Source organism: Odontesthes bonariensis, chromosome 3, assembly GCF_027942865.1.
Source record: "Odontesthes bonariensis isolate fOdoBon6 chromosome 3, fOdoBon6.hap1, whole genome shotgun sequence".
Lineage (NCBI taxonomy): Eukaryota > Metazoa > Chordata > Actinopteri > Atheriniformes > Atherinopsidae > Odontesthes > Odontesthes bonariensis.
In genome coordinates this window covers 43,478,113-43,491,355 of record NC_134508.1, presented here as the reverse complement: position 1 = coordinate 43,491,355, position 13,243 = coordinate 43,478,113, and the positions used below count along the sequence as shown (strand labels likewise).

At 41.0% G+C, this 13,243-nt stretch overlaps 1 protein-coding gene across 4 annotated transcripts in view; it reads right to left on the bottom strand.

Moving 5' to 3' along the window:
- Window positions 1-13,243, bottom strand: part of LOC142377607 (calcium-dependent secretion activator 1-like) — a 452,862-nt gene that overhangs the window by 423,733 nt on the left and 15,886 nt on the right. For all 4 annotated transcript variants that reach the window (XM_075461876.1, XM_075461875.1, XM_075461877.1 and 1 more), the window contains one exon: window positions 6,624-6,737. In XM_075461876.1, coding sequence (XP_075317991.1) covers window positions 6,624-6,737 — 114 coding nt within the window. The remainder of the gene's footprint in view (window positions 1-6,623; window positions 6,738-13,243) is intronic.

Here is a 13,243-nt window from a genome sequence, read left to right as displayed (position 1 = left end):
AGAGGGAACACCAGAAGATTAAAAAAATTCCATGGGATGAAAGAAAGTTTAAAAATGTGGGAAGTGCAAATGTGGTACCAGTGGTAATCAGAGCACTCTCTGATTGTCACTCTCAAGAGACATTCTAACACATCCCAAGAACAACATCAGAGATCTCTGGAAAGAAGAACACAGTCTTAGAGGCAACTAAGGTACTGCATAGAACCCTGAAGCTTCATAAGGGGCAAGAACCCACAAGATGGCAAGTGTTGGCTTTTGTTTTTTTTTTCTTAATCAGGAAAAAAAAACAACAATAGGCACCAAAAAATAACATTACAGTGAATGATTGAGGAATGCTCTTTATTTGCTCTGTCTGAGCTCTACGTGAGATGTTAGAATTTAATTCAGGAAACGTACAGGGTGAGAATAGATTACGTAGCGTAAGCTAGCTCAATTAGCCTCCCCCTAGCAGAACCTGAGCAACCTGAGCAGCCAGGATTACAACGTGGCTGGGTGACTGTCAGGAAGAGGCATAGCTCTAAAGTCAAGCCCGTTGTTCACCATCGACCTGTCCACGCTTCAAACAGATTTTCCCCACTCAGCGACACACCCGCTGAGGATAAAACCCTGGTAATTGGCTGATCCATAGTCAGAAACGTGGCATTAGAGACACCAGCGGCCTTAGTCAAATGCATTCCTGGGGCCAGAGCGGGCGACGTAGAATCCTATTTAAAACTGCTGGCTAAGGATAAACGTAAATATGGTAAAATAGTTATTCACGTCGGCGTTAATGACACCCGGTTACGCCAATCGGAGGTCACTAAAATTAATGTTGCATCGGTGTGTAATTTTGCCAAAACAATGTCGGACTCCGTAGTTTTCTCTGGACCCCTGCCAAATCTGACCAGTGATGACATGTTTAGCCGCATGTCGTCCTACAATCGCTGGTTGTCTAGATGGTGTCCAGCAAACAACGTGGGCTACAGAGATAATTGGCAATCTTTCTGGAGAAAACCTGGTCTGATGAGGAGAGACGGCATACATCCCACTTTGGAAGGAGCAGCTCTCATTTCTAGAAATATGGATGAATTTATTTGCCACCCTAAAACAGGACAACCCAGGGCTCAGACCAGGATGCAGAGTTGTAGTCTGACACACTTCTCTGCAGCTTCCCACCTGCTGCTACCCACCCAATCAATTAACACAAAAGGAGCAAATCCTCTTGTGCAAAAAGAAATTATTAAAACAAAAACTTTAACTGAACAAAAACATCAAACTATTAAATGTGGTTTGCTGAATATCAGATCTCTCCTTTCGAAGTCTCTGTTAGTGAATGAGTTGATTTGTGATCATCATATTGATATATTTTGTCTTACAGAAACCTGGCTGCAGCAGGAGGATCATGTTAGCATTAATGAAGCAACTCCCTCTGACTGTTTAAATGTTCACGTTCCTCGAACCACAGGCAGAGGAGGAGGAGTGGCAGCTATTTTCAGATCAGGGTTACTCATCAGTCCCAGACCCAAGATTAGTTTGAGCTCTTTTGAATCTCTGATTCTCAGTTTTTCCCACGCAAAGTGGAAATCCCAGAAACCTCTTGTGTTTGTTGTTGTGTATCTTCCACCTGGCCCTTATTCTGAGTTTCTGTCTGAATTCTCAGAGTTTTTATCCCAGTTAGTGCTGAGTACAGATAAAGTCATTGTAGTGGGTGACTTTAATATTCATGTAGATGTTGAAAATGACAGCCTGAATATGAACTTTAATTCTATATTAGACTATTGGATTTTCTCAGAGTGTTCACACACCGACTCACTGCCTTAATCACACCCTTGATCTTGTGCTGACTTATGGCATTGAGAGTGAACAGTTAACAGTGTTCCCTCATAACCCTGTCTTATCTGACCATTTTCTGATAACCTTTGAGTTTACATTACTTGACTATACAGTTTCTGAGAAGAAATTTACATATAGAAGGTGTCTATCAGAGGATGCTGTAACCAGATTTAAAGAATTAATTCCATCATCCTTTTCTTCACTGCCATGTGCAGATATGACAGAGGACGACTACCTAAACTTTACTCCAGCAGCACTTGACTCTCTTGTTGACAGCACTATAGTTTCAATGCGTACAGCACTGGACAATGTTGCCCCTCTGAAAAGGAAGGTGATCAGTCAGAAGAGGCTGGCTCCTTGGTATAATTCACAGCTGCGTGCTTTAAAGCAGACTGCAAGAAAGCTGGAGAGACAGTGGCGTTCCTCTAATTTAGAAGAGTCTCAGTTAGTCTGGAAAGATAGTTTAATAACGTATAAGAAAGCCCTTCGTAAAGCTAGAACTGCTTATTATTCATCATTGATAGAAGAGAATAAGAATAATCCCAGGTTTCTTTTCAGCACTGTAGCCAGTCTGACTAAGAGTCCGAGCTCTGCTGAGCCAGGTATTCCTTTAACTCTCAGCAGTGATGATTTCATGAGCTTCTTTATCAATAAAATTGTTTCTATCAGAGAGAAGATTGATGGAGTCCTTCCCACTATTATCAGTGATGTATCATCAAGTACAGCAGCTTTAGAAGTATCTTTAGAACCTGATTTGTATTTAGACGGCTTCTGCCCAGTTGATCTCTCTGAACTAACAACAGCAATAGTCTCTTCTAAACCATCAACTTGTGTTTTAGACCCAATCCCAACCAGACTGTTCAAGGAGGTTTTCCCATTAATTGACACTTCCATATTGGATTTGATCAATCTGTCTTTGTTGACAGGATATGTACCTCAGCCTTTTAAGGTTGCTCTAATTAAACCTTTACTTAAAAAACCTACTCTTGATTCAGAAGTGTTGGCTCATTATAGACCTATATCCAATCTCCCTTTTATGTCTAAAGGTCTTGAAAAAATAGTTGCAGCTCAGCTTTGTGATCATTTACACAGAAATAATCTGTTTGAAGAGTTTCAGTCAGGATTCAGAGTGCATCATAGCACAGAAACTTAGCCTCTGATAGCGGACTTGTGTCTGTGCTTGTCCTGTTGGATCTCAGTGCTGCATTTGATACGGTCGATCACAGTATCTTATTACATAGACTTGAACATGTTATCGGGATTAAAGGAACTGCATTAGGCTGGTTTAAGTCATATTTATCTGATAGATTTCAGTTTGTTCTTGTAAATGAAGAATCTTCCTCACACACCAGAGTAAGTCATGGAGTTCCCCAGGGTTCTGTGCTTGGACCGATTCTTTTCACTTTATACATGCTTCCATTAGGTAACATTATTAGACAGCATGGCATAAATTTCCATTGCTATGCTGATGATACTCAGCTGTACTTATCTATAAAACCAGATGAACCCAATAGGTTGGTCAGACTACAAGCATGTCTTAAAGACATAAAGACCTGGATGACTCAGAACTGTCTGCTTCTAAATTCAGACAAAACTGAAGTCGTTATCTTTGGACCTGAGCGTTTCAGGGAGAAATTGTCTAGCTATATAGTTACTCTAGATGGTATTTCCTTGGCTTCTAGTTCTACAGTGAGGAACCTTGGAGTTATTTTTGACCAGAACTTATCATTTGACTCGCATATAAAACAGGTTTCTAGGACTGCCTTCTTTCACCTTCGTAATATTGTTAAAATCAGGAACATCCTGTCTCAGAGTGATGCAGAAAAACTAATTCATGCATTTGTTACTTCAAGATTGGACTACTGTAATTCTTTATTATTGGGCTGTCCCACATATTCTCTGAAAAGCCTCCAGCTGATCCAAAATGCTGCAGCCAGAGTTTTGATGAGAACTAACAGCAGAGATCATATTTCTCCAGTTTTAGCTTCTCTTCATTGGCTCCCTGTTAAATTCAGAATAGAATTTAAGATTCTTCTCCTTACATATAAAGCTCTTAATGACCGAGCTCCATCATATCTTAAAGATCTCATTGTAAGATATTTTCCTAACAGAGCACTTCGTTCCCAAACTGCAGGTTTACTTGAGGTTCCCAGAGTTTCTAAAAGTAGAATGGGAGGCAGAGCCTTCAGTTATCAGGCCCCTCTATTGTGGAATAAGCTGCCAGTAAATGTCCGGGAAGCAGACACCCTTTCCACTTTTAAGACCAGGCTTAAAACTTTCCTTTTTTATAAAGCTTATAGTTAGGGATGGCTCAGGTGATCCTGAAACATCCCATAGTTAAGCTGCTATAGGCCCAGACTGCTGGGGGGCCTCATCTGACACACCTTTCCTCACTTTACTCTCTTTATGTATATGTGATATTATTGTGGTCATTAACTCGTGTTTCCCTGTTCCAACAGATATCCTTTGAATGGTGTCAAAGTGCCGCCGCCGCGGCGGCCCCCTCCCCCCCTCCCCCCCTTTCTGTCTTCTCAAACCCCAGCTGGTCGAGGCGGATGGCCACCCTTCCTGAGTCTGGTTCTGCCAGAGGTTTCTTCCTGTTAAAAGGGAGTCGTTCCTCTCCACAGTCGCCTCAGGCACGCTCAGGCCGGGAGATTGGACCGAAAAACAAAAAGTTTTCAGTGCAATCTGTTGGTTTTCTTAGCTAGGAAATTGTTTTTGAATTGGCTCTATATGAACGAATTGGATTATTTTATGAATTATGATTATTATTAATTAATTGAATTCCAATTGGCTTGAATTGGACTTACTATCTAAGTGCCTTGAGATGACATTTGTTGTATTTGGCGCTATATAAATAAAAATGAATTGAATTAAGATCATCAGGAGAGTTCTCTCTTTTCTTGATCGGATATCACAAAGAGGCCCATAAGTTGAGGACAATGGGGAATTTTTTTTTAGAGCTTGATGAGATCTATATGGCATCTTAAAGGAAGCCAATTTGAAACTGAGCACATCTTTTGTTCTAGAGAACAATCTGAGCGACAGAAGAAATAAGCCAAATTCTCATTAAAATCGCACAGAAAATATGCTGGAGCGAAGTTTGATAAGGAAGATCTGATTCTTTCATTTACTCTTTCTTATCTCTTGGGTTTCCTCTACCCACTTGCCATTTCCACTTTTCCCATGCTGTCAGAACATTCCATTTTAATGATGATGTCACCATTTTACTCCAGTTGTCCTACCGCTTGCTGTCTCTCTCAGCCAATAAATCTCTTTTCCTTTCCTTTTTTAATCTCACTTCTTCTGTCATTTTCCTCCAAGTTTGTGTGTCATGCATCCCACCTCTTCCCCAACTCCACCCTCTCCTTCAGCCCAAGATAGAGCCTCATCCAGTGACCACCATCATATTATCATGTCACGTCCACTTAATTGCTGCACCGGAGTCGAACCGCCAAAACTCCATTCCAATCATTTGTTCTCATCTTTTATCCGTGTACACCTAATAAATGTGTTAATCTTTCACCTGAGCTGTCTTTCACAAACTCACAGTTGTCTAGACAAAATACTGAAACGTTTTTTGAGCTTTGAACATTCGTGCTAGCTAGCATTATCACACTCTGTTAGTTCCTAGCTTCAGAACACAGTGCCAAATTATCTATTTTGACGCAGGCAGTGTACATTTTTCAAAATATAGAACTTTTTGAGTAGATCAATGCGAGATCAATGCCAAAGTGGGGTTATTTAACCTCCTTGTGGTTACATGCTTGATTTTAGTAAAAATGTAAAAAGTTCAACTTTAGATTCTAGTTTCTAATCCACTGTTTAAAGCTGCGGTCAGCAACTTTTTTTTAGTCATATTATCTTGAACTGTCATGGGATTCTGGAAGTAGAATATTAAATAGGCTGTTTAGGAAAAATAACGAAATCTGTAGCTCCCTCTGAAGCCTGTAATCATGCTTGCAAAAACCGAGCGCTCCCGGCTGTTTTTAACCAATCAAGTTAGGGTGGAGGAATCCTACCTGTCAATCACAGCTTGTGCACACGCTGCTGAGCGTGAGTCTGCCCCAGCTTGTGTGCGCTCACACTGGTGTGAACTCACGTGCACAACCTCGTCCACAGAGGGGTTTGGGGGGCGATTCGGAGCTTGTTAGAGGTTGGGGGAGGGACCTGAGAGTTGTATCAGTTCGAATTTTCCGACTTTAGACTCGCAATTTTGAAACCTGCCGACTGCAGCTTTAACTATATTTTGATACTTGCTAATTACTTTTATTTTGAACGTACAATAGTTATCTTCTATTCATATCAATGAAAAGAAAAAAACACCATCAAGACTTTGATCCTTGCCTTCTTATGAATATTTTTCCTGCAAGTAATGTATGTCAAATACCACTTTTAAAATGAACAGTTCAGATCAGACAATCTGGAAGAGAGAGAGAGACAAGATACAAAAGGCAGACAGGCCCTATTTTTTCTTCCATCATATTTATCTTCTATGGATCAAACTCACTGATTCCAGGCTGAGAAACAGCATTTATCCAGGCGATTACTTGTTATCGTCACTGATGTTTGTATACTTTTTACCCCACATTTGGTGCCTGGACTAAAAAGACTAAACAAGACAAGAATCACAAGGGAAAGTTTAAAGTTGGCAAGATCAGCCATGAAAGTAGACCAATGCAGTTTGAAAATGTAAATGGATATACAGACTATCAAAATGATCCCTAGCCTGAACAACAGACACATGAAAGAAAAAGCATTAAAAAGACAAATTGTATGCATATAGATTGTATGAGATGTTACAATCTCACCGCATAGTAGCTCTGGACAGCGTTGATAAAAGCCTCATCAGCCACAATATGAGTTTCTCCACTGAGGAATGCCTCAAAGCGATCTTTTGTTGTCTGCAGCTGCATCTTACTGATCTGAAAGAGAAATTGAAAAACAGAAAGAAAGAAAAAATACTTTTTTTATAAGTATGCCTGAAAAATTATCTACTTATCATGAAAACTAGAACCAAAATTATCACCAAAAGTAATTAAAATACAGTCAAGATAACCAATTAAACAAATTCTCAATTACAATGCAATATAATCTTTGATTCTTGAGAAAATTGTATACCTCCTGGAATACTGTCTAGTGAGGCACTATAAATATTCCAAGAAGATATGAACAGAGTGTCAAGCCATGTATGGTAGCAACACAGGCCTAATTTGTTGTTGATGGGGTCTTTGTGGATCTGGGTTTCAGGGTTTGCCCCATGAGTCTTCATGAGTTTTCTGGACTTGGAGAAAACTTCCAACTGTGTTCCTCAGGGTGTCCTGTGGGAGGTGCTTTAGGAGTATTGGCCACTTTGTTATCAGCCAGTTGGTCTCTGTACAGCTGCAGTGAAAGTTTACTTGGTATTCCCAGCAATAAGCAGACTCATTTATGATGCATGTCGGAATCTGCCAGGGCCACTCTTTGTCACAGATTCCACAGATTAGGGCTACATTGTCACTTTTTTTCATATGATGTGGACTCACATATAACATATAACATACTACACATCTCATGAACAACAAGATTTTTGTCTTTTTCGTTTTAAGTGGGCCAAATCACTTATATTAAAAGTAACCAAATGAAAATTGCTGATGTGATTTGATTCTTTTAATAAGCCATGTAACTTGCTATGATCCAAGGTTTTGAACAGGTGTGATACTGGTGTGTGGCCACAGCGTGTACATCTGATGTTGCTCACAGTGGTCCTCAGTGTGCTCACTACAATGTCCAAGTGATATGGACATTGTAGTGACCTGTCATGGAAAAGAGAGCTGAGCCGAAAAACAAAGCTGTTGATTTACCAGTTACTACATTATGAACCCTCATCTATGACGATGAACTTGTGGGTAGTGACCGAAAAAATTAGATTGGAAATACAAACGGTGGAATGGGCATCCTCTGAAGAGTGGCTGCCCTTAAGATTAGGACCTTAGTCATCTGGAATGACTCAAAGTAGAGTTGCTGCTCCTCCATAATGAGAAGAACCAGTTGAGGTGATTCGGATGTCTGGTTGGAATGCCCTCTGGACGCCTCCCAAAGGAGGTGTTTTGGACATGTCCTACCTAGCCCGATCCCAACCAAGCAGTAGAAAATTAATGATTGTAAGATAACTGATTAATTGTTTATTTTATTCAGTATTAGAAGGGGTAACTGCCAATAAAAGGCTGTAATAGAGCTTTTCCATGGGGGGGAATTTTGTCAAATGAGGATGGGGAGCAGGCTACAACTAATCTACTGCCAGGTGTGTAACTTAAAAGAGCAAAGCCTTGAAACAGTAAATATGCTGCAACAAACTATTACAAAACTTGACATTTAAGTTATTGTCTGTTGTAGTGAAATGGTCAGCACTGTCACCTGACAGCAAGAAGTGGGGGTGTGGGACATGGTTTCTATGTCTATCTCTAAATATTTTTTCCCTCTGAAATAAATAAAGTATATTTTCATCCAATCAAATTGAATTTTTCATTACATTTCATGTGCCTGCATGAATTTTGTCCAAGTATTCTGGTCTCTAAATTGAGTGTGGGTATGAATGCAACAGTGATTTTTTTTTTGTTTGTTTGTCCTAATATTAACTAGCACCTTGTCGACAGAGTATTCTACCAAGCACCAAATAAAAGACAGGATAGTTCCCACGGGATAATCTGGGTGCAGAAAACGGATGTTTTACTCTTTAAAAGCTAAAATAGGAAATTCAGGAAGCTTTTGAAGTGTTCTATAAAACCCTATATTCTGAAGTCCCAGGTAGGAGTGTAACCCAAATTGACAACTTCCTGAATCCCCTAGATTTACCCACTCTAGATGAAGAACAAAATGAAATAATGACTGCGGATATAACTGAAGAAGAACTAAAAGCTGCAATTAGTAGGCTTAAATTAACGAAGTCACCAGGATCTGAGGGTTACACGGCAGAGTGGTACAAGGAATTTAAAAAATAACTAATATCTATTTTACTTCCCACATTGAACTTGGCTTTAAAAAAGACACAAACGCCACCCAGCTGGAAGGAGGCAATAATTTCAGCCATACCAAAAGAAGATTCAAGGTAAACACAAGAAACTTGTGCTAAAGGAAAAAAAAAAAAAATGGACCAGACTCAGTGAATAATTCCCTATACTCCCTATATAGATCAGTGAACAATGCTGACCAACATATCATTGGGGTCATCAGGTGGGAACCTCCTTTCATCAGTGTTTCGTCTAGTTGGGCCCACGACACCTCCAGGAGGCTAGACAATGTCCACTGGTGTCCCAGAGTCACCCCCCTAATGCCAGCCAACACTGCTCCTCACACCACAACAACCATCTTTTACAGCCACAAGCTACCTCAGCCTCTTACCAACTACACAACAGTCACAGCGGGGTGGTAATGCAAACCTTGGTTCAGGTAGGGGGAGAAATAAAAGAGGTAAAGATAGGTAGGAATGGGATTCAAACCCTGGTTCGTGTAGGGGGTAATGAAAATATAGAGGGTGCCAGAGGTGGAGGCAGGACAAGACACACCAGCAGATTCAGCAGACAAACTCACCTAAACAGTCCTATAATCACTAAAAATGCCAGCAAAAACAAAGCCATACAACTCACTCAAAGCCAACTCACCCAAAATGGCCGCCTGGTTTCAAAAGGCTCACAGGGGCCGCACCCTCCACTTAAATATCTTGAACTTCTTCTTTGCTTTTTCCAAAAGTCTGTTTACCCTAAAGTGCTCCCCCTGCTGGGCCCCCAGCTATTGCTACTTCTAATCCAAATCCACTGACTGGACTTTACTGCCGCATCTGACACTTCCTTCACTATTTGCCTCACATTCTGTCCACTTACACCCAGCTCCCTCAACAATGATACAACAGACTTTGCAACAAATCCTCTACATTTTTTACTCTCTGCGTCACACACCAGCAGCCCCTATCAAGGACGAGACAGGACAAAAAGATCCAAAATGACAGATAAGACAATTCTCTGGTGAGGGCGCTGAGACAAGGACTGACCATGGAGGACAGCAGATCCAGAAAGAACCTGCAACGTCATCATCCTCACCCCAAGATAAGGAGTCTTCACCAGCCTCAACAGCCCAACAAGTGGAGTCTTCACCAGCCCCAGCAGTCCAACAGGCGGAGTCTCCCCCAGCCCCAGTGGGAAACCCCCAGCCTTCGCCCCCCCAGACCCCACCCAGCCCCCAGCTCTCTCCACTCAGTCTGGACTCCTCACTTCTGGATTTCCCGGACAGGATGAAGAGCTTTCTCAATATTGGAATACAATTGACACCACGCCAAAATCCCATATTCTTCCCCCCTATCATCCCACCTCATCCAGCCCCTCCCATTCCACCACATCCATCACGTTGGAAACAACCCTCAAACAAAAGTGACCAACACCCCCCACCTCCTCTGAATCATCATATCTGTGAGTCTGACTGATATGTGCCGGGTCCAGGCTGTAATACTGATATCAAGAATGCTCTTCCCCAGATAAAGTCAGGGCCCTATGGAGTTCAGACAGCCTTTTCAATCCCTGTGATGAAAGGTAACAGAAAAGTGGTCAAACTGGTGAGAAATAATAAAGGTTCAGTTAAATCTACTAATCTATTGAATATAGTGTGTCAACCCCGAAACACACCAGTATCACCTGTTGTCTCCACGAGATTAGCCCTACTCAATATCAGATCACTAGCCAACAAATCCGTCTTAGTAAATGACATGATCCTGACCTATAATCCAGACTTTTTATTTCTTAGTGAAACATGGCTGTCTGAATGTAGCTGTGATACCATTCTCAATGAGGCAGCACCAACAAATTTCAGTTTTATCAATAAGTGTCGAAGTGGTAAGAAGGGCGGGGGAGTTGCCGCCATCTTTAAATCGGTCTTTCAGTGCAAAGAAATTTTACTTGGTGATTTTAGCTCATTTGAATATCTCTGTTTTTTAGTAAAGAGGGATCCAAAAGTTATCTTCCTAATCATTTATAGACCACCAAGATACCCAGGAACTTTATTTGATGAGTTTGCTGAACTGCTGTCAGTTATCTGCACTGACTATAACTTTTTTATCATAACAGGGGATTTTAACATTCACATGGACAATAACATGGACACTAATGCCAAAGAACTCTGCTCTCTACTTGACACTTTTGGCCTCCTTCAACATGTGAATGGACCCACACATACTCAAGGCCACACACTGGATCTGGTTATCTCTAAAGGTGTTGACATTTCTTCTGTTGATATCAAGGACTTGGTGCTCTCTTATCATTTCTGTGTGTTCTCTGACTTACAGTTAACTCCAAACATTCAGTTAACCCGTGTGTTAGAAAAAGGTACATAAATGAGAATACCAGTGCTAAGTTTATGGAAGTTATAGCTATGTCATCAACTGCGAGTGCAGAGACAGTTGATGAACTCTTAGATAACTTTAACTTGAAAATCTCAAATGTCATGGATACTCTTGCACCTGTTAAAAATAAGATGATCTTGAGCAGAAAGCGAACACCATGGAGGAACACTATGATGGTAAAGGCCTTGAAAACAGAATGCAGGAAAGCAGAGCGTAAATGGCGAAAAACTAAACTTCAAATTCACCATGACCTCTACAAACAAAGTCTTTGTAATTTTAACCACGGGTTACTCCGGGCTAGACAGCAACACTTATCTGAAATGATTAATAAGAACATCAACAACACTCGTGCTCTGTTTGCTATGGTTAATAAGCTGACACCCCCCCCCCCCCCCCCCCCCAAACAGATAGTTTCAGAACTCTGTTCCACAGAAAAATGCAATGAATTTGCTTGTTTTTTCAATGAAAAAATCAAATCTATAAGGCTAAATATCAACATAAATGAGCAAAATAATAAAATGACGCAATCCTTAAAACCACCTAGGAATCAATCAACTATGATGTCAGAATTCAATACAGTTGACCAAAAAACCATAGAAGAAACAGTCCAGCATCTTAAACCATCGACATACTGTCTTGACACAATGCCATCTGACTTCTTTAAAACTATTGTAAGCTCTGTCCAAACAGATTTGCAGCAAATGATTAACTGCTCACTTCAATCAGGCACGTTTCCTAAACCCTTAAAAGTAGCTGTCATCAAGCCACTCCTAAAAAGGAGAACATTGGATGCTTCCATTTTAACCAACTACAGACCCATCTCAAATCTTCCTTTTATATCCAAGATTGTTGAGAAAGTGGTTTTTAATCAACTCAGTAACTTCTTGAACTCCAGTGGACTCCTTGACAAATTTCAGTCAGGCTTCCGACCTCACCACAGTACAGAAACGGCTCTTATTAAAGTGTTAAATGACATAAGGTTGAACACTGACTCAGGCAAGGTGTCAGTTCTGGTATTGTTGGATCTCAGTGCTGCATTTGACACTGTGGATCACAGTATACTGCTGAACTGGTTGGAAACCTGGGCAGGACTCAGCAGGACAGTCCTAGAATGGTTCAGGTCCTACTTGGAAGAGCGGAGTTATTTTGTGACTATTGGAAGTAATCAATCTGATCCAGTGGCTATGACATGTGGAGTTCCTCAGGGGTCAGTTCTTGGACCCCTTCTGTTCACTCTATACATGCTGCCTCTGGGTCAAATTCTGAAGAACTCTAAAGTCAACTACCACAGCTATGCAGATGACACACAGATATATCTTGCACTGTCTCCAGATGACTGCAGTCCTATAGACTCATTGTGCGACTGCTTAGAGCAAGTCAAAAAGTGGATGAACCAAAATTTCCTTCAGTTAAATCAAGAAAAAACTGAGGTTATTGTGTTTGGCAACAAAGAGAAGAGGTTTGCTGTCAGTAAACATCTTGAGTCACTGTCTCTAGAAACTAAAGACCAAGTCCGGAACCTCGGCGTGCTGATAGACTCAGATCTGACCTTCAACAATCATATCAAATCAGTCACCAAATCAGCCTTTTATCAACTTAAGAACATCTCCAGAATTAAGGGTTTCATGTCCCAAACAGATCAGGAGAAGCTGATTCATGCTTTCATCTCCAGCAGACTTGACTACTGTAACGGTCTTCTGACTGGACTCCCCCAAAAGAGTCTCAAACAGCTGCAGCTCATTCAGAACGCTGCACCCCGAGTTTTAACCAGAACAAAGAGATCACCCAAGTTCTCAAGTCTTTACATTGGCTCCCGGTCAGATACAGAATAGATTTTAAAGTTCTGCTACTCGTCTACAAATCACAGAATGGTTTAGGTCCAGAATACATGAATGACATGCTGGTAGAGTATAAACCCAGCAGAGCTCTGAGATCTGCTGACTCAGGTCAGATAGTGGAGCCCAGAGTTCAAACTAGACCCGGTGAAGCAGCTTTTAGCTGTTATGCTGCACACAACTGGAACAAACTACCAGCAGAACTGAAATCAGCCACAACTGTAAGCAC